General features: G+C 35.7%; 1 protein-coding gene across 1 annotated transcript in view; it reads right to left on the bottom strand.

The window, feature by feature from the left end:
- mre11a (MRE11 homolog A, double strand break repair nuclease) overlaps positions 1-22,713 on the bottom strand; it is a 254,367-nt gene that overhangs the window by 189,167 nt on the left and 42,487 nt on the right. The window contains exon 6 of the mRNA XM_059514860.1: positions 6,046-6,187. Coding sequence (XP_059370843.1) covers positions 6,046-6,187 — 142 coding nt within the window. The remainder of the gene's footprint in view (positions 1-6,045; positions 6,188-22,713) is intronic.

A 22,713-nucleotide genomic window follows, 5' to 3' on the forward strand; every position in this document is an offset into this window, starting at 1 on the left:
GCCTTGCCTCGACTGTGTGATGTTGTATTGCCGCATCTACGGGTGCTGCTAGATATGGGACGGAGGGCTCCCCCCCTCTCCTGTCCTGGACTCTCTGTGAGTCCCTCGGGTGACTGTGCACTGTAAATCCTGGGCGTTGCTTCAGGTTTATTGGTGTGTGATCCCTGCGCGCACAGCGTTTTACATGGGGTTCCCGTAGCGCCTTAGCTAAGACGCAGTACGAGAGAACTCTCGTAAGAGAACGTACTCGGTTACTAACGTAACCTCGTTCTATCTAGAAGAGGGAATGAGTACTGCGTTCTCTGCCGTGCGTACGATTCACTCTGGTTTGCTTCGGCGATGAAATAAATCAGGTGAGTCAGCCTTTTCGAGCTCCTTTTATAGGGTTGGGCCACACCCGTTTCGGCGGGAAGTGGCGTGATGGGCGCGATAGGCTGTGCACTTGCTGCAGAGCAGCCAATGAGCGAGCGAGCCGTCTTGCCTATGGCTGTGTACTGCTGCAAATGCGCTTTACAAAAATTCAAAATTAAGGATAATTTTTTGCTTCAGTATTTCGTGAAAAGAGACTTTTCCCGTAGCGTCTTAGCTAAGACGCAGTACTCGTTCCCTTTTCTAGAGAGAACCGAGGTAACGTTAGAAACCGAGTACGATTCTGACTTTATTCTCGCAGTTCCGGTATTATATCTCACAATTCTAATAAGGAAAAACAACTTGTCATTCTCTTTTCCCCTCAGCTCTTGGTTTTTTTTTCTCAGAATTGACAAACTCAACTCAAACAATATTCGAGTTATAAAGTGTGAATTTGGATATATAAACTTGCATTTTTTAGGAAAAAAAGTCAGAATTGTGAGATAAAATAAATAAATTTTATGTAAAAATGTTAATAGTAAGGTTTGTAGGGCTAATACAATATATTATTGAACAGGAAATGTGAATATTATGTAGACCTATTATATAGACCTATTGTTTAACGTGCAGCAGCAGGTGACGTAACTATGACGTCTACTCTGAATTTGTCTGAATTTGTCTTTCACATTTTGCATATGCATTACAAAGGGAATTATTTTTACATGAAATTATACAAAATAAAACCAAAAAAAGATTTTTTAATGAAGATAAAATATGTAGACATAAGAAAAAATGTTGAGCGTCATGCAAATCTTGCACTCTGATATTATAAGGAATAGTATGCTGCATTTAAATGCAGCTACGATTTCTTTTCTTTTTTTAGTTTTAGCAGCTCCCTTTAAGGGGAAGTGGTGGCCTAGTGGTTAGAGAGTTTGACTCCTAACCCTAGGGTTGTGGGTTCGAGTCTCGGGCCGGCAATACCATGACTTAGGTGCCCTTGAGCAAGGCACCGTATCCCAAATGGCTTCCCACTGCTCTAGGTGTGTGTGTTTTTTTTTACTGCTGTGTGTGTGCACTTTGGATGGGTTAAATGCAGAGCACGAATTCTGAGTACGGGCCACCATACTTGACTGAATGTCACATAACCTATTTAAAATCACTGAAGTTGTCAACTAATAAAGCTCTTTTTTTTTTTTTTTTTTTACATCTTCTGCACTTTGTTGATTATAATGAGAGGACTTGAGTTTAAATGTGAGAATGTTTTATTGTATAATAGTACACAAACTCAAAATACATTTTCTATTGTAATAGATTTTAAAATTGTAATTATTCCTGTGATGCAAAGCTGAATTTTGAGCATAATTATTCAGAGTTTCTGCAGGGTTTAATCTGTCAAATTTAAGATTTTTTAGACCTTTTTATGACTATAAGGATTGGAATTTATGACCTACACAAATTACGATAAATAACTTCAGTCATTAAAATTCCTTTCAAAAGTCTTTTTTTATTATTGACTTTGAAAGTAACAAGTTTTATTATTTAAAGAGTTATTCTATTATTTCTTAAGATTAAGAAACTGAAGTCTTCACCTTCTTTTTCTTGAGTATCAAAAACACAGGAACACTTAACAATTGTTAAGTAACATTGTAAATTAACAATTATTTTATGGCATTACTTTCCAAAATAACAAGTGTTATTGGTGTTTGGTCACAGTATTCAACACCCACAAGCAGGGACGTAGCTGGGGTTTGCGGGGCCCCGCTGAAGGTTGTACCAGTGGGCCCTGTTTGAAATTGTTTAATTTGTATGTTCGTTCATTTTTATTTATTTTTGCTATTTACACAGTGTTTAAGTTTTTTTCAAGTTTGTAGGTGTCCCCAGGTACAGAAACCGAATAATTAAAATGTAAAATAGCACTGGATAGTCTTCAATGTAAAAATTTAATATACAATCAAACCAAAATTTATTCAGACACCTTTAACATCTCACATTATTACAGTTTATTTGCTATTGCTTCTAAAATGGTTATAAAATATGACAAGAATTTAGAGTTAAACTCTGTCCGAACAAATTCATCTTGATAATGTCATAACTTTGATAGAAATGTACGTAACGGATAAACAATAAACCAAAACTACAGACAACTGTTATTATGACAATATTTACACAACTATCAATACTTTGTTGACCAATTACCAAGCAATGCTTAATTTTGTTCAGACTGTGGTGTGAAAAGGTTGCATTAGCAATTCAGAAAAAAAAACACATAAGCAATGCATGGTGCTTTATAAGGTGCTGAATAATTTTTGTTCCCAATTTTATATATAGATAGAAAGATAGATAAAACATTTATATCTATCTGACTAGTAGTTCACTGTATGAAGATTCTTTGGGTATAATATGTCACAGTTTGCTTATACTCACTTACATAAATGTATCAGTGTCCTGTACCTACTAGTAAAATATGTATATCAAAAAATATTTCTGGAGTCTGGATAATTTTTGGTTTGACTGTGCATAAATTCTTGTTAAAAAAACAAAGTAATGCAGTCAAGAGCAGTGAGTGATTTTTCTTTCATTTTCTTGGATTAACATTACAGCAGCGAGTAGCTAAATTAGGCGCGGTCACTTTAAGAGACGATGAACACATCTTTTTCCTCAACTGTTTACTTTCACTTAAGAAATAACTGACAAATAACTGAAAAAAAAAGTTTTTGAGCATACTTTCCAAGGCGGGTATTTTGAAATATTTTGTATGTATTTGTCGGCACAAGAGCAAAAAGAAGCAAATTCGGTGTAAAAGCATTTTGAGACGCCATTCTCTGCGTGAGCCCTGAACACCTGAACACCGTGGTACTGAATTGGGCTTTTTCACATCTTTTTGTTTGTTCAAAACTGCGATTAGTATTTGTTCGTTCATGTGCAGGAGGGACTGTCCGTGATACGCGGCTCTCTCTCCGCACCGAACACAACGCGTGAGTAACCAGCTACTCAGTTCAGCTTTTCCGTGTCTTGTGTTTGGATGCTTGATACCGATTGTTAGCAACGGGCTTAAGGCAGCTACTAAACGCACCGTCTTCGAGCCATAGATCGTTAAAGATAAATTTTCCCATTGTGATAGCCAGGATGATATCAATTAAGCTAAGCAGTGACTCAGTATGATACAGTATGTTCGGAGTTCGCGCGGGTTTCTGTGAAAGTCCTTCTGACAAGTCTGTATGCTGCCGCATGGACCTAGTAGTTCTGGAACGCTGTGATACCAGTGTGATACCACCCAGATTCCTCATACAGAACTACACCAGGCGAAACAAATGAATGACATTGCCGCTGTGAGCGCATTTTGATGGAAGAACAAATTAATGGACTAGCATATCAATTTAAGACGTGGCTAAATGTTTTTTATGACCTTGTATGGAAAATCCGGACGTTTTTATGACTTTTTATGGCCTTAAATTCTTATTGTTAAATTTATGACTTTTTATGGCCCCGCGGAAACCCTGATTATTCCAGTCTTCCATGTCACATGATCCATCAGAAATCATTCTAATATGCTTATTTTCTTAATGACATTTCTTATTATCAATGTTGAAAACAGATACTTAAGAATTCATATTTATGCAGAAACCATTATATACTACCATTCAAATGTTTGGAGTATGTGAGTCTGGGTTTTTAATAGAAATTAACCCTCTTGAGTTGATTAACGCGTATACGCGTTATGAGTCATTTTCTCCTGATAACCCCGAAAAGAACTTAAATTACACTTTCAGTTTTAATCATACAGAAAAGAGCAATACATCAATCAAATCTGTAAAGGGTCTACTTTTTTGTATACAGACATAATAACAACAAAACTTTGTGCACTTATAAAATAAAGATAACAAACAAGGTGTGCTGTCTGCAGCCTGTCTGCGCTGATCTTCATTTACAAACACATCATTAAAATGAACTGTAACTCAGTGAATACTCAACGAAGAGACATGAGAGATATATCTATAGAAAGCTTGGCATGTCTGCTTTTAAACTAAACAAGTGCCGCCGAAAAAAAAATATTCTGTGATAAAGTAATCCATATGAAAACAACGCAATGTCCGTTTTTCACGTCTCTGTTCATTATCTTCTAATGAGACCACGTCCCCGTGCTGAACACCCTATTAAGATTCAAACTGAAGCATGTGGCTTGAATATGCCTACACAGAAGAAAAAGCAGCAAGACTGTTCTTCAAGTTTTTTTTATTTTACTGTTTGCTTCGCGATGAGAGGAATAAGACATAATTCCCCCCAAAAAGATGTAATGTGGTTGAGGATTTGAGAAATGGATTTCCTCAGAAAAAAAAGAATGAAGCACTTTATTCAGCAGAGATCATAAACATTAGTAAGTCTCTTAATATTCTGAAGTTTCAATAACAATATACAGTACTATACCATTCAAAAGCTTGATGTAAATAATATAAATGTAACAAAGATAACTGTAACAATGTAACAGACAATGCTGTTCTTTCAATTTATCTCCCCTAAAAAACCTGAAAAATATTCTCAGGTCTTTTCAAAGTTAATAATAATAATAATAATAATAATAACAATAAATATTTTTTGTAGAAAATCAGATTGTTAAAAGGATTTCTGAAAGATTGTGTGGCTGGAGTAATGATGCAAAAAAATTAGTTTGAAAGTCAGCTTTGATTGTTCCTAATAAACTGTTTAACTGCTCCCCCAAGTGGATATTAAATTATGTTGTGGGATAATTAAATATATTCAAAATAAACTACAAACATAAAATTATATAGATTTATTTTGTTCTCACATTCTTTCTTGTAACTCTTCCCTCTCAGTGACACAAGCTGACTTAAAGGCTCATAATGCAGCTCATTATCCAGGCCTTTGTCTTCTCAGGTGTAAATCACAATGATATTCATGATAGTTGACGCCTACTTGTATATGACTTTTACCAACAACATTTTTTTCTGTAAGTGAGTAAACAAGATGATTTTCACATCATTTAGAAAGAAAAATTCTAGGCTACAAGCTCCAGATCTCAAAAGTCCCGGGAACCATTGTTCTTTATGTGTTTTATGGCCTTATTCAAGTGATTTAACATTTTTAGTTTTTCACTAACAACGGATAATATTTTTTTTCTCAAAAATAAAATCATGTACATACATGCATTTCACATATTATTATAGCCCAGTTTGTGCTGATTACAATGAGATTAGACTTTACCCATTTAGAAATTTATAAGACACTGAAAAAAGCACAAATGTCAGGGCATGACAAAACTTCTCCAGGCCCCAAAAATACCCTTAGACTCCAGAGGGTTAATGCTTTTATTCAGAAAATATGCAAACTGATCAACAGTGACGGTAAAAACATTTATAATGTTACTAAAGATTATTCTTCAAATAGATGCTGTTCTTTTGAAATTTCTATTTATCACAGAATACTAAAAATGTTTAAACAAAATATTAAAATGTCAAATATTTAAAATACATAGAAATAGCTTTCTCTTATTCACTTTGTCCAGTTTGTTTTGCTGACAATAGTTACCAACTGGCCTAATGTTTCTCTTCTTACCCCCTAGACCTTTAACAGCCAAATAAGGACCGGAACAACTAACAATAATTAAAAAATCATGTTTCCAAACTTTTGACAAGTACTACTGTATAACTTATGTAATAATGCTTTATGTTATAAACTCACCAATTCCATAAAGTGCAATCCTGGTGTTTCCTTTCTGCAGAAGAACTGGACTGATCTCAAGTTTCTCCACTGAGCGACTGCGGCCAAAATGATTGATCAGACCAGCACAGCTCAACAGGTCTATAGCACATAGGCCATCAGCCTGGAACACACAAAAACAAACCTAAAAACTGTGAAAGTAATGACCTACCACAATAAGATAACAACATAAACAACAACATGAATAACATTGCTTTCAGGAAATATTTATATTCCAGAATGTTTAAGGGAATGCGTGTGCTACCTACACACCATTATTCACAGCTTTCACCTGTATTTTTCTTTTTTTTTTTGTGGGAAGCTGCCACTTACTGCATTCAGAAAGAGATTAGACGAAACAAGAATGCATACAATTTGACATCATGCCACGTGTGGGATTACAAATGTATAAAATGTTAAATCTAGTTTCCAATATACTAGTATATAAACTAAAAATGTTATGCACATTGTGTTTTACATTTTGTGGTAATAAGGCTGACATATCCAAGAAGATCAAATCAGGAAAATCAGGTGTTTGAGATAATGTCATTTTGTCTCTATACTCTTCCTTGCTCTTTGGCTTTTTAAGACTGATTGGATTAGCACATATGCATTTGAATGACACTGTTATGCTGAAAAAATCCCAAAGTATCCTGGTCTTCGCTTCTGAGTTTCCAACCGTTTTGGCGCCGTGACCCAGATAGAGCTTCTCACCTGAATCTAGGAATGCAACATTACAATTTTTTCAAAACTGATCCGATAGCGAAAATTCTGAGTATCTGTCGATACCGATCCAATCCGATACCAGCACCATTTTTTTTATTATTTTTTTTTAATTCAATATAGAATTTCTATACTTCTCTGTGTTGACCTGATAATCACTCTTGTGTTAATCACAATCTACTAAATATACACAACTATAATAGTTGTGTATATTTCAGCTCAACAATAACACAGAATAGTATACACAGGATTGGATTTGGATTGTTCTCGTCTGTCCGATACCCGATCAACAGAAAATGCCTGTATCGGAGACTATACTGATCCCGAGGATCGGATCGATGCATCCCTACCTGAATCCAGATTGCAACTTCAAGCTAAACAAAGATCTGACTTCGTTCCAGACTGAATCTTTTTGTACAACCAAGGGTTGGTGAGTGTAACTATCTAAAAGAACCTTTAAGACCAGTACAAATTTGTTATCCTCTGCACAACCAAAGAAGAGTTATCAGACAGCTGTAGGGTTTGGTTAACTAAATTACCCTCTAAAAATGTATTTTAGAGATGAAAGTTATCCTCTGTTTAGGCAGGGAAGATTAACTTCTTAGCCTGCACCCCGACGCCCTCATCCTGAACGCCCCTCAACTTGAACGTTTCAGTGTTTATGAATAGATTAAATGAAACGGGACAAATTTAATCTTGACAAACTATGTATCATTATAAAGATCTAAGCCTCAAGCATCGACGACAGATCGCTGTTTCCCAATGGAAAGCTTATAAAGACTGTTTTTGCTACATTTGTGTAAGCAGTACACATAAAAACATGAATATTAGAAACGTACATACCAGATCCGTCGTAATAACAAGGCATAAACACACCCACAGCTGTAAATCCCGGTTTAGTTAGAAAGGTAAGGGTCCACTGAATGACATCTCATGAAGCACGTTTAGTCCAACGAAGCAATGAGGTTGTAATACGGATCATAATTCCTTTGTTTATGTTTCAGTTCTTCAGCGACAGAACTGTTTGTGTCCGTTATGGAATAACTCACGGTCAGAAACTGCGGCTTGGTAGTAAAAAAAGGGCATGGTTTTGCAGCGTACAGTGTCACAAACAGAAATAGACGATCCACCGGAAAAAAGAATGATTGAAAGATAGGCGAAAGCTAGTATATTTGAATTTTGATGCTCCCTCGTGAGGGATCATGACGCGCTCTGATGCATCTGTCAACTGATGGAGGCGGAATTTATAGCGATCGCCTATTTCTTTGTTTTATTTTTCAACAGTTTTTATATATGTGAGAGTTTGTTTTATGTTGAATGTGAATGTATCTGTATGATTACCATCTGTTTGAGTGCAAATCAGCCCAAATCAGCTCGCTATTACTGCATGATCACGGCTATCAAAGTGAACGCGTCTATATGAATAGAGAGAGTGGATTATTTACTTTATGGTGTATTTGTGTTATTACCATCTGTGGCGATCAGCACATCAGCACTTATTTGCATCGTAATTCATTGTAAATGCTGCATTTCTAGCAATCTCAGGATTTTATGTAATTGGCAAACAAAGTTAAATCTTTTTTTATTTTTCTTATTCTTATTTTTCTTACTCAAATTATTCTTATTGTATTTTTCTAGTGCTCAAATAAATCACTTATATGATGTCTAAGTTTCTGTCTAGTGTTTTATAGTTGAAAAAAAAAACATGCAGTGGTATGGTTACTGACTAAATAGTTTGTGGAGGCCTTCAATACTATTGGGAAATATATTTTCTTATATTTGGGGGGTGTAGACATAGTCTCATAAAAATATTTGCATGAGTCTCATTTTTCATGATATCTTATTCAGATTTGAAATAGAAACTCATGAGACATGTGGCTTTCAACCCAATACTTTTCTAGATTGCTCCAGGACTCATTTCATGTATTTTGATATCAAATAAAAAAATATTTAAGTGTGGTAAAATAATTTCAAGGCACTTCAGTGTCTAAAACCTTTCTTCTCTTTTAGAAGAAAACAAACATAACCCCAGGTATTTATTCAATACAGTGGCTAAATTAATGAAAAATAAAGCCTCAACAAGTGTTGAGTAATGACTGTAATGACTTTATGAACTACTTTACTTCTAAAATCAATACTATTAGAGATAAAAATGTAACCATTCGGCCTTCAGCTACAGTATCACATCAAACAGTGCACTATAGACCCCCTGAGGAACAGTTCCACTCATTCTCTACTATAGGAGAGGAAGAATTGTATAAACTTGTTAAATCTTCTAAACCAACAACATGTATGTTAGACCCTATACCACCTAAGCTCCTAAAAGAGGTGCTTCCAGAAGTCATAGATCCTCTTCTGACTATTATTAATTCCTCATTGTCACTAGGATATGTCCCCAAAACCTTCAAACTGGCTGTTAGTAGGCCTCTCACCAAAAAACCCCAAAGACCCCAAAGAACTAGTTAATTATAGACCAATCTCGAATCTCCCTTTTCTGTCCAAGATACTAGAAAAGGTGGTATCCTCACAATTATATTCCTTCTTAGAGAAAAATGGTATATGTGACGATTTCCAGTCAGGATTTAGACCGTATCATAGTACTGAGACTGCTCTCCTTAGAGTTACAAATGACCTGCTCTTATCTGATCGTGGTTGTATCTCTCTATTAGTTTAATGGGATCTTAGTGTTGCGTTTGACACAATTGACCACAACATTCTTTTGCATAGACTTGAACACTTTGTTGGCATTAATGGAAGTGCATTAGCATGGTTTAAATCGTACTTATATGACCGCCATCAGTTCATTGCAGTGAATGAAGATGTATCATATCGATCACAAGTGCAGTATGGAGTACCTCAAGGCTCAGTACTAGGGCCGCTACTCTTCACGCTTTATATGTTACCCTTGGAAGATATCATCAGGAAACATGGTGTTAGCTTTCACTGTTATGCTGATGATACTAAGCTCTATATTTCTTTGCGGCCCGGTGAAACACACCAATTTCAAAAACTAATGGAATGCATAGTCGATATAAACAACTGGATGACGAGTAATTTCTTACTGCTAAATTCTGAAAAAACAGAGGTGTTAATTATAGGACCTAAAAACTCTGCATGTATTAACCTAAAACACTGTCTAAGACTTGATGGCTGCTCTGTCAATTCTTCGTCATCAGTTAGGAACCAAGGTGTGCTATTTGATCGCAATATTAGAAGAATGGCATCTACGGTAATTTAGTCTGTTTCTCTCTTATTCCGAGGTCACCGTAGCCACCAGATCCAGTCTATATCCAGATCAGAGGGTCACTGCTAGTGCTGGGTACAGAACTTCGATGCCTTTATGGTATCGAACGAAAAATGATTTATCTTTCGGTGCCAAATTTCGGTTTTTTAAAAGCCAAGCGGCCGTTTTTTTTTTTTTGTCAAGCGGCTGTGTCTGTGTGAGCTTGTAGCATACGTGCATGTGAGGACCTAAATTCGCCGTGATTGGCTGTCCACCACCACGTGACATGACGGGGAGGATTTCTGAAGATACTCGCAGCCACACAACACAAGTGTAGTTGTTTTTTCTCAAAACGTTTCCGTTTTACAATGCCAAAGAGGTCTAAAGTGTAGCCACCAATTTAATGAAGCATTTGTTTGGATGAGTGTTTTGCCCTCCCTCCCTGTTTAGTTTGGTCTACTTCATACCGTATCTTGAAACACGCCCCCTTTCACGTTGTCTAAATAACAGAGAGAGAGAGACAGATTTATCCGGTACAGCAAATTTCTCTGAGCAGCAGGCCACTGTATACGTTCACTTAAAACATAACAGACTGTGTTTACGAGAATACTTGCAGAGACAATTATTTTAAGATAATTGTGTGTATGTGTTCATTCAGAAGTTACGATACGCGAAAGATGAATTCATTCTCTGTACGCACATTGTCTGAAATGCTGCTTGCAGCGCGTGCTTTGAATGAGTGCGCGCAAGCTCTGAACGCGCGCGAATTGTTTAAAACGCTTGAATCAGCAAGATTCAGAAACAAATGCAAACGATAAACTACGATCCGTTTCGCCCCTTCAAGCGAGTGAACAACGCGAAATCAAGTTAGGAATTTTACATCACTATTCACGATAGCCCTTCGGACTGGAAAACACAATAGACCCCGGGACGTGGGGTTTACGATTTTGCGAGCCCTGCACCTCAGATCTATCCAGTTTGTTAAACACTGGTTTCGTTAAACAAAATAAATGATTATCTTAAAAGATTGACTCAAAAGAATCACCTGTTCACTAATCGGATCATGAACTTATATTACCAAGCCAAAGATGATCTATTATTGAACATCTCAAATGAATAAAGACTTCAAGTTCATCTGTAAAGCACATAAAGCTATCGTTTGACTTTATAAACTTCTATTTCATGCATGATTCGTATGGATCTGCTAACTGAATGCAAAGTGTGAGTTCTAGCAGAATGTTTGTGTCTTGATGAGTATGTATCGCTCACTAGGAGTCGCTAAATGAACAGCTGCTGTACTTTTTTTTTTTTTTCAACGGAGAATCAGTTGCCCTATTGGTTAAAATCCACAAACTGTATACTTAAATATTAAATTAATAAATTACATCAAAACAGGGGCATTTGCGTTATGATGTGGTGGGCTGCTGTGGGCCAGAAAGTCCAGGGCCACTTTTTGGTCCCAGTCCGCCCCTGAATTTCACTACTTAAACCGAATGCATCCCCATAAGCAGTCACGGGGTTTGTTGTTAAAGGTTTGCTACAAATACAGTATGATTTTGCACTAAAAAGGTTTTTTTTTTTTACATTCCTTTGCATTTTAGTTGGTTCAATATTAGTCTGTACACAATATCATTTATTTATTTATTTATTTATAATATGTTCATGTTGTGGCAAAAAGGTTTCTCTTTTTTATTTTTTTTATTTTGGCCAAGTAAGGATTGATACCAATCATGAGTGTCTGCTGGCGCACCCCTATCCAAAAAGCACAACCAGTTGTATTAATAATGTTATCCTGAGTGTGAATTTGTTTTAATTAAGGTGAAAAAATAAAATTTTTGTGTTTAATGTATTTGTGTTGATGTTGAAATGGATTTTAAAACATATGGTATCGAAAAAAGTATCGTTAGGAACCGGTATTGAAACTGAGGTATCGAAATTGGCACCGGATTGAAAGATTTTGAACAATACCCAGCCCTAGTCACTGCAGTCACCCGGATCCAGTACGTATCCAGGCCAGATGGTGGATCAGCACCTAGAAAGGACCTCTACATCCCTGAAAGACAGTGGAGACCAGGACAACTAGAGCCCCAGATACAGATCCCCTGTAAAGACCTTGTCTCAGATGACCACCAAGACAAGACCACAGGAACCAGATTATTCTCCTGCAGAATCTGACTTTGCTCCAGCCTGGAATTGAACTGCTGGTTTCGTCTGGTCAGAGGAGAACTGGCCCTGGTTTCTCCCAAGTTTTTTTTTCCATTCTATCCCCGATGGAGTTTCGGTTCCTTGCCACTGTCGCCTCTGGCTTGCTTAGTTGGGGACACATCATCTACAGTGATATCGTTGACTTGATTGCAAATAAATGCACAGACACTATTTAACCTGAACAGAGATGACATCACTGAATTCAATGATGAACTGCCTTTAACTGTCATTTTGCATATTGACACTGTTTTCCTAATGAATGTTGTTCAGTTGCTTTCACGCAATGTATTTTGTTTAAAGCGCTATATAAAAAACATATTTTTTTTCCTCTCACAAATGTAATTTATTTTTTAGCGTGTTTAAAAAAAATTAAGAAAACATGCAGCAAATTAAAATAGGCGATTAATCCATTAAAATTTGTTACTCTGGGTTAACAGTTATTATAATTATTATATACTTCAGAGCAGAGCCTGCATGGGCCTAATCTAGGCTATCCAGGTTTTTGTTTGTTTCTTTTTTTTTTCATTGCATTGCATTTTTCAAATGACTTTGAGCAGCATAATCATTTCGCGTGCTCTGGTGCAGATCCGCCTCTTGCATTGCTCAGCTGTGGATGTTTGATATAAAGGTTGCTGTCCCATTTTATACAGGAATTGTTAATTTAAAAAAATCAAATTATATTGTTAGTTCTAATTATATTGTTAACACAAGTTCATTTAGGCTATTTAACATGCACTGTGACATTTTATCCTTTTCAATTTATAAACTCCTTGAGGTTTTAAAGTTAGTTTAATAGTATTTATAGGTATAATAAGTATAATTGGTTTTAACTGCTTAAATTATTTCTATGAATTAGTAATATGTTTTGTTTATTCTTGTAGAAAATAAGTGTTTATTCTTTAAGAAAATAAGGGGAAAAACAAGGGACGATCCAAATATTTGTTTTGCTTCACCTGTTTATGTAGGCTACAATTATTCAAAAATAAATAAATAAATATCGTTAAAAAATACCATTGGCCTGAGTAAATTTGACCATTATAGAATTGTGACAAAGGTTAGTGATTTAGGAGGTGAAAATACTGTGAAATTACAAATGGCATTGGATTTTAGAGCATAACAACTAAAGGTTTATGAAACGTTAGCCAATAAAGCGTTTTTTTTTAAACAATGGAACTTAAAGTTGTAAACTAAAATATAATTTCAACCATACAGCATGTGAATAAATTAAATGCATACTTTTCATAAAATTTCATTATTCATAAAATGCATAACGTTTCTGGTGTTTGGATTTGTACTTCAATATAATGAGCTCCAAGTTTAAGAATAGTCCTAGACTGGTTCTCTCTCTCTCTCTCTCTCTCTCCTCTCCTCTCCTCTCTCTCTCTCTCTCTCTCTCTCTCTCTTTTTAACTCTCTATTTAACAGCATTAGCTCAATGAAATACGTCTTCCTTCAGGTTTATTAATGTTAATGTTTTCCTGCTTGCTAAATGTTGGGCTCCTGATCAATAAGTTTTATTCGCCTCAATCTGATTCAGTAAAGTCAAACCACAGACGGTGAAGCTGCGTCAGTGAGCAGAGTCCCCCGCGCTGTGAGGCGGGAGCAGCTGCAGAGGATTCCGCTTGGTCTTAAAGCCTTCCGCAAACATCTACGATCACAAATAACAACGATTTTCGTAAAATGATGATTATCAATTTATAATTTGTTATTATCATTATCGTCTTGTGAAAATAATAATATGGGCTGCGAGAAAATAATGAATACAAAGAGTAGTGCTGCTGAGTACAGGCATGTTTCAACTCAGTAACATGAAAACACATTGTTCTTCACAGCCAAAAAACAGACCCAATTCAGTTCAGCTGAAGGGGGTTGGGTTTTTTGGGGGTAGTAATGTATGGCTTGTGGGGGTCGACATAAAGGTGTGAATCTCGTGCTCTTTCATATTGACAGTGTTTTATGAGGCTTTCAGACTTGCTGAACAGGTTTATACTGTTGTTTTGGTTATAGACTAAAAAATGGATGTCCCCACATAAGATTTTTCTAGTTCTAGTCGTTCATTTGTTATATTCAACTTATCAGAGGTTTATATTAAATTTACATAAGTATTAATATATTCCGCGCTCAAGCACATGCATTAAGTTTGCCACAAAGCACATGCAAAAGTAGCCTAATTGTGAAAAATGAGACATTTTAATTATTTATTAATAAACAAATGTTTCCTTGTCGGCTGCAAGATGAAATTCACAGTGCTGACTCTCTCCGGCGAGAGAAATGCAACATTCACAGATTGTTGAATATTAATGCGCCCTGTCATTAATGCCCATTAATAATTTTTGCACAAACACTTGAATATGAATATTAATTCAAATTTTGCATATGCATTACAACGTAAATTATTTTTTTACATGCAATTATCCAAAATAAAACCAAACAAGATTTGTAATGAAGATAAAACAAATAAGAATAAATGCTGCACATCTACCATCACACATGCAGTGCAAATCTTGCACATATTTTACACACCTGCATTTAAACGCAGCTGCATTTTTTTTTTTATTAAATTATATGAAGGCAAGTAGGGCTGGGTGATAAATCGATTAACTCGAATTTGTAAATTTACATCGGCAATTTGCAATTTTCCACCGACGCTCCACTCGAGGCTCCCATAGTTCCGAGTGGGCTCAACCTTCCACGCGAGTCTGACACAGAGACATGCTGCCGAGCAGTGGATGAGCGGAGCGGAGTGATTCTGACTGGAGCGAGGAGTGGATATTAAGAGTCTGAGCGTCGTGGTTTTCACTCGCTCCAAGAGCATCCATCAAGAGTACAATTCATGCCAACAGCCCGTATTATAAATGCATATTCAGCAAGAATTCATTTTAAACATATTTAGCTATGGCTTGATCAGGTTATAATGACTGCAAGAGTCGAGCGGGATGTTACAGGCTATAAGAGTTTGTCTGTTTCTTTTACTGATTATTTTACACACCTTTTAAATGTATCAAATCTAAAATATGGTTTAATACCATGTAACTTTGAGAAAATATAAGCACAGATTCAGGCACAGGCTTGACATTTATACTGCTTGAATTTGTTCTAAGAAATGCACATAACTTCATAAGTACCAAACTTTCATCTGTGAATTTTACACATTAAATATATTAAATATTTTAAATATTTTAACTATAGTTTTTCTTTCATTTTCCGTGACCGAAGCCGTCAAATGTAACACATCAGCGAGGCAAAACTGACGGCTATTTGCGAAAATGTGCTGTGATGCGCTAGTTTGATAACTTGTGATTAAAGTGCCACTCAGCGGTCAAAAGCTGCAAATGCACTTTACAGATGCCGCGGCGGCGGTATGTGCGGCGGTAAAACATTTTGGATGTCTACCTACTGTAGGTTTATGAGTGAGTCGTTGAATCAGTGATTCAAACAACTTTTCATCATTCTAATATAAAAAATGGGGGTTTAAATATATTATATATACACTACCAGACAAAAGTTTTTGAATCATAAGATGTGTAATGTTTTTTTTTTTAAAAAAAGTATCTTCTGCTCACCAAACCTGCATTTATTTGATCCAAAGTACAGCAAAAACAGCAAAAGTTTGAAATATTTTTACAATTTAAAATCTCTACAATATCTCTACTCTAAAATTTCTACTTGAATGTATTTTAAACTGTAATTTATTCCTGTGATGCACAGCTGAATTTTTAGCATCATTACTCTAGTCTTCAGTGTCACATGATCTTCAGAAATTATTTTAATATCCTGATTTGTTCTTCAAAAAAGATTAATTATTATTATTAGTAGTAGTAGTAGTAGTAGTAGTAGTAGTAGTAGTAGTATTATGCTGAAAACAGATGAGTAGATTTTTTTTCAGGTTTTTTTGATAGAAAGTTCAGAAGAACAAACTTTATGTGAAATAGAAATATTTTGTTATAAATGTCTGTCACACTTGATCAATATAAAGAATCCTTGCAAATAAAAGCATTCATTTATATACTTTTGATAATGATAATAATAATAATGAAAAAATGTTTCCTGAGCAGCAAATCAGCATATTAGACTGATTTCTGAAGATCATGTCACACTGAAGACTGGAGTAATGATGCTGAAAATACAACTTTGACCACAGAAATGAATGACATTTTAAAATATATTCCAATAAAAAGCAGTTTTTTAAGCTGTAAAAATGTATAACATTACTACTTTTGCTGTATTTTTGATAAATGTAGGCTGTGTGAGCAGAAGAGAATTAGTAAAAAACTTTGGGACTTGTAGTGTATATTAAAATGTTTAATAATTCAATCAGATTAATTAGACCCTTTTAAATAGACTGCAGCAATAATATTTTGTCTCAAATAATTTTATTTAGTTCAGAATCGTAGGAGAATTGTGATTCTTTATATGAGACCAAAAAAAATTGTGATTCTCAATTTATCCAGAATCGTGCAGTCCTAAACTACATACTGGTTTCTGAATAATATTATAATTTTATGCTATAGTAGATCTAGCACATCACCCTCTGGATGTATAATGAGCAATAAACTACATTTTAGCATTTTAGAATGTCAAACTTCTGTGGATATTTTGGTCAAAATAAATAAAAAGTAACTCAAAAGTAGTGTAACGCATTAAAATTCAGAGAGTTATATTGTAATGTATTGTAATGTAACAAATTACTTGCAAAGGACAGTAACTAGTACTCAATAATGTACATTTACAATGTTACATTATTGAAGTAACTTGTCCAACACTTTATGTATATATGTTTATGTATGTATATGTATGTTTAATAATAACTGACCACTGTAAGAGGAGCCTGTGCATCGCTGCAGCGTTATGTTAGTGAATAATACCAATATAAATCTTGCAATGCTGAAAAATACATCTTGTTATTTATTTTTGAATCCTGCAAGTAGGCCTAAAGCCTACATTTACAATAAAAAAGTTTGAATGATTACATTTTTTTTATCAAGTTTAAATATGCAAATCACTTGTCTGCTGGGCATTTCAGCTTACTTTTAAAAGTATTTTACCTTTAAATTCATGAAATTCTAAACCCCTGAATCAGGGATGGAAATTAGCACCCGCCACCAGCCAAATGCGGATGTTTTTTTGTTGTGGCGGGTAAACTCGCTTCACCTACCGGCCACCGTGGCGGGTAAATAAAAATAGCGTACTGTTTCACCCGGCCGGTGGACAAAAAAAAGTTAATTTCCATCCCTGGTGTGTGTACAACACGCAATAAAGTGTAATATCATGATATACAAGATCGCATGAAGAGTTGAATTCGTTATCGCGCACAAGTTTCCGCATACTGTCACGTCTCTGTTAGACCCCGGAAAGTTCATTTTCCTCCAGAATCCTGCAACATTTTAGATTATATGGACAGTTTGTAATTATCTTATTGTTTTTAACGGCATAATAAGCAAACTAACAAACAGTATTATCGGTCGCGTGTCTAATAACTGCTGTCCGGGGGATGCATTTTATTTCCAGTCTTGAAGTACTTTTTCAGAAGTTAGCTCTGTGGCTAGTAAGTCAACCCTCTACATTGCGAGTAAATCACTCACATATGCGACTAAATCTTCCTTCTGGCTACTAAATGATGTCTAATATTAGCCAATGGCTAATAAATTCTCAGATTTTACTCGCCAGTGTGTTAGTTGGAGGCTAAGTTTAGCACAGATATTTTCACTCGCGAAAGCTCTCTGACTCTCCGTCAGACAATCTGTGCTTTTTTTTCCTCAATGGATGCGCAACGCACCTGTATAATGTACCGTAAACTCTAGTGTTAAGGAGCACAAATCGCCGTCACTTTCACTCACATAGAGAAAGAGAGAGAGAGGGGATTGACATGCAATATTTAAACAATATTATTTGTTGTATTATCCTGTCAAAATAGTGGCGTTCCTATGGAAGACTTCAGCTTTTAAGAACAGCTGGGTTTTCCGGTAGTGGGGTAGTTAATGCGCGAACAGCAATCTCATTGCCTGGCGCTCACCTATTATCGTCCCTGTTTTGATTTCAGCAAATCAGTTCGAGCGAACACACAAAACCTGATTAATATTCATGAATCCAGCAGCTCATCAATCCTTAGTAATCCTTAGTGTGTTTTATAGTTTTTATTAGTAAGAATCGTATTATTATTATTATCTTATCAGGAGTTTTGTAAGTTTTTTTCCCCAATTTTTCTTTTTTTTCTTCTCCTTCCTGCAAAAAAAAGATCTGTATGAAGAATTTCAGAATGTCAGGTTTCAGGCCCCACCATAGCACAGAAACTGCACTCGTTAAAATTTTTAATGACTTGCTTGTTGCGTCAGATCAAGGCTGCATCTCATTGCTAGTTTTACTTGATCTTAGTGCTGCGTTCAACACCATAGATAATGACATACTCATAGATTGATTAAAAAACTATACAGGTATTCAAGGGCAGGCTCTGAGATGGTTTAGATCCTACCTGTCTGACCGCTACCATTTTGTTTATTTAAATAGGGAGTCATCTCATTTATCACCAGTAAAATATGGAGTGCCACAAGGTTCTGTCCTAGGGCCTCTTCTATTTTTAATATATATGTAGCCCCTTGGTAATATTATTAGAAAATACAGGATTAGTTTCCACTGTTATGCTAATGATACTCAACTATATATCTCAACGAGATCAGATGAAACTTCTAAATTATCTAAGCTAACAGAGTGTGTTAAAAATTTAAAAGACTGGATGACCAATAATTTTCTCCAATTAAATTCAGGGCTAAAAACAGGGATATTAAAAAATATATATAAAAAAAAAAACAGTACACAGAATCTAGTAGACTACAGTTTGCAACTAGACAGATTTACTTCCTCTACAGTCAAAAATCTGGGTGTTATATTAGACCACAAATTGTCTTTTGAAAACCATGTTTTCCATGTTACAAAAACAGCATTCTTCTATCTTAGAAACATTGCCAAGCTACGAAATATGTTACCTGTTTCTGATGCAGAAAAGCTAGTATAAACTCGGTCAACAAATACTGTACAACTTTTGATTTCAACAATGAAGGCTATAGCCTAAATGTTGAAATTAACAATGTTGTAGAAGTTCAATTTAGTAATAGTAAATGTTAAATAATGTAGTTAAATAGTTTAATAAATAGAACATTATTGTAAAGTGTTACAGATTTTTTTATACACCTGTGATAGATGTGACCAGTAAGAAAAAAGGTACACGGAGACAGCAGGCTACTGCAAACGTTTAGGGGTTTATTTCCACAGAATGGGGTTACAAAAGTAAAGCAAATGTTAACCCAACTGAGGTAAACCAAACATACCAAAGAATAAAATAAAACCAAACAAAAATGTATAATAAAGATGAGACACTGCATTTGCCTCTCAAACATTTACAGAGGTCTAGGGACTACAGGACCTGTCCTCTCACAAAACCCTCTCCCCTTATACAGAAACAGTTAACGAATTTATACATTGGTGTCCAGCACCAATTAACACCAAAAGGGGGATACACAAACATATAATGGCCATTACACACAATAAACAAATATGAAAACATCAAATACACATGAACACACACTTCAAACAATACGATCAAATGACTTCCACTTAATAAATGTACTTCTTATAAACAAACAAAGAAAAGGAAGCACAAATAGTCCTTGGAGCTCCCCCTGAACAGGGACCGGAATGGTGGTGACCCGATCATTGGCCGGAACCCTATATATACATCCGATGTTTCCATCCGAACCCCTTTTGCTGGTACACCCGCTCATGGGACTCAGACGCAACAGACAAAAGAAATGGTAAGAATAAACTCAAACTAAACGTTAAAGAGTGTGCGCACTTAACTCTATAATTTAATAAAGTTTATTAAACCAAAATAATGTTATGTATTCTTTACTGTAAACAAATTCCATTTTATAAAAGACTCAACTAACCTGACCTAGGCTCACCAACATCCACCACAACACCAATTCAGACGTCTGGTGAGTTCAGTCTTGGACAGGTCAGTTGTTTAAACCATTCATTAAATTGAATCGGTTCAAAGGAATCATTAAATCGCGAATCAGATGTGTACGGCACGCGTTGTGTAATTATCTCTGCAGTTTAGGATATCGCACAAGATTTGACAACACAGAAAACATTTCATCACTGGATAGTTTTGCTTTTTTTTGTTCGACACCATCATGTCAATTGATTTTGATTAATATGCGCGAGGGAGCAAGACAAGCTCGTGTTGTTTGAAGACGGTGAAGGTGAGCGTGCGAGAAAGTGATCGAAAGTGGGCTTATCATTAAAGATGAATTAGTGCAAGTAACACCGCTGCATGATGCATCTAGTAAAATTGTGATTTCGAATGTGCCACCGTTCATCTCTAATGACGTGTTAGAGCATGAACTAGTGCGGTTTGGTAAGATTGCTAGTCCATTCAGAGCGATTTCTTTGGGGTGTAAGAACCCTGCATTAAGCATGTCATGTCTTTTAGGAGACAGGTTTACATGTTTTTAGAATCACCAGATCGTACACAATGTTTCTTTTCGTATAAAACATAAAGGGGGAGCATTCATGCAACTACCGGAAGTTTACGCTGCTTTGTATGTGGCGATGCTGGCCACAAACGGCAGATGTGTCCGCATAAAGATCGCGAACAGGAAAACGTTGGCCCAGTGAATGTGATAGAGACTGATGCTCAGGTTTCATCCATACAAATGGGACAGGAGGTGATTACAGGCCTCATGGAGGTAAGGCAGGCAGAGCTAAATATAGCTTTAAATGTAGCAGTGAATACGTCAGAGATACGGGTGGTAGCGGCAACAAGTTCAAATAATGCTGCTGCTGCTGCTGCTGCTGCTGCTGATGATGATGATGCGGTTAAGAGTAAAGCATGTTTAGTTAATGAACAGGACGATAAATGTGACGAGAGTGTGTTTCCAAGTACTGTTTATGCTCAGTGTGGTGCAGAGAAGAGTCGAACAGATTCAATGACTGCAGCAGAGGATGGTCTGTCAGATGAGTCTGATTCTTTGCTGGAGATGGACTCTTGCTCACAGTGTGGGTTTGAAGAGAACTCTCAAGATCCCCAAAAGGAGCTCTCTCTATATACTTTAGAGGAAATTGATCAGTTTCTAGATAATACTTTTGGAAAGCAGGTGGATGTGAAGGAATTCTTTCCTTATGTAGAAAAATTCATAAAGTCAGTTACTTTTCTTCAGAAGAATGTGGGGGTTGACCTCCTGAGCGAAAAAAAGCGGTTTCGTTTTAAAGAAGCATTTAACCACAGTTAGAAAGGATCGGAAAATGGAGAAAAAGAGAACGTTAAAAGTACTTTAGTTATTGATCTTTTCATGCATCACATGGTGTCTTCTTCTGTTTTTTTCTGCCGGTCTGCTCTTTACTCCAGTATTTTTTATGGAAGTCTTGAGGGTTGGCTCACTTAACATTAACGGTGGAAGGGATGAATGTAAGCGAGCTCTTGTGTTTGAAACAGAGCAAAAAAAAACAATGTTATTTTCCTTCAAGAAACTCATAACGATATTTCTAATGAACTAGACTGGGGATTATGGTGGAAAGGGCAAAACATACTTAGCCATAAATCTATTGTGAGTGCTGGGCTTGCAGTCTTATTTTCTCCAGATCTAAGAGTTAATGTTAAAAAAAAAAAGAGGAACTTGTAAATGGAAGACTAGTAATAGTAAAGGCTGACATTGATGGAGTTATTTTTACTTTGTAAATGCTTATGCACCTAATGTGGGACATGAACAATTTTTTTCAGTATTTTAAGAAGTGCTCTAATGTTCTGTGCTGATGGAAATATAATCATGGGAGGCGATTGGAATTGTACTGAGAATTTCACTATTGATTGCACAAATGAAGAACCTCACCTTCAGTCTTCATCTCAATTATCAAGAATAGTTAGAGAAGTAGACCTTTTAGATATGTGGCGGATCAAACACTCACAAGTAAGACAATATTCTTGGATTAAAATGACAGATAATAGAGTCAGCGCTGCTCGATTGGATAGGATATATATGTCTAATCATCTTAGTTGTCGGAGTATTGATTGTTTTATCACTCCAGTAAGGTACACAGATCATCATTTGGTTTCTCTTATTATAAATATGTCCAAGTGTTTAAAGAAGTCATCTTATTGGCATTTTAACACTAAATTACTTCAGGATCTTAATTTTTGTAAACACTTTGAGATTTTTTGGCAACAGTGGAGATCGTGTAAAGGCAGTTTTGAAAATTTTAAACATGAAAATGTTTTGTTTGCAACATACTGCTAATTCCACTATTAAATTAAGAGAAATGATTCAGTCAATTGAAAAGGACATATCAAATATGGAGGTGGATCTAATTAATAGATATGATTCTAATCTGTTTAACAATCTGCAAGAAAAAAAGAGAGAACTGGGTTTGTTTTTGAATGAAAGGTTGAAGGGAGCTCTTGTGAGGTCTCGGTTTGTCTCTGTTAATGACATGGATGCTCCTAGTGCT

Source organism: Carassius carassius, chromosome 28, assembly GCF_963082965.1.
Source record: "Carassius carassius chromosome 28, fCarCar2.1, whole genome shotgun sequence".
Taxonomy (NCBI): domain Eukaryota; kingdom Metazoa; phylum Chordata; class Actinopteri; order Cypriniformes; family Cyprinidae; genus Carassius; species Carassius carassius.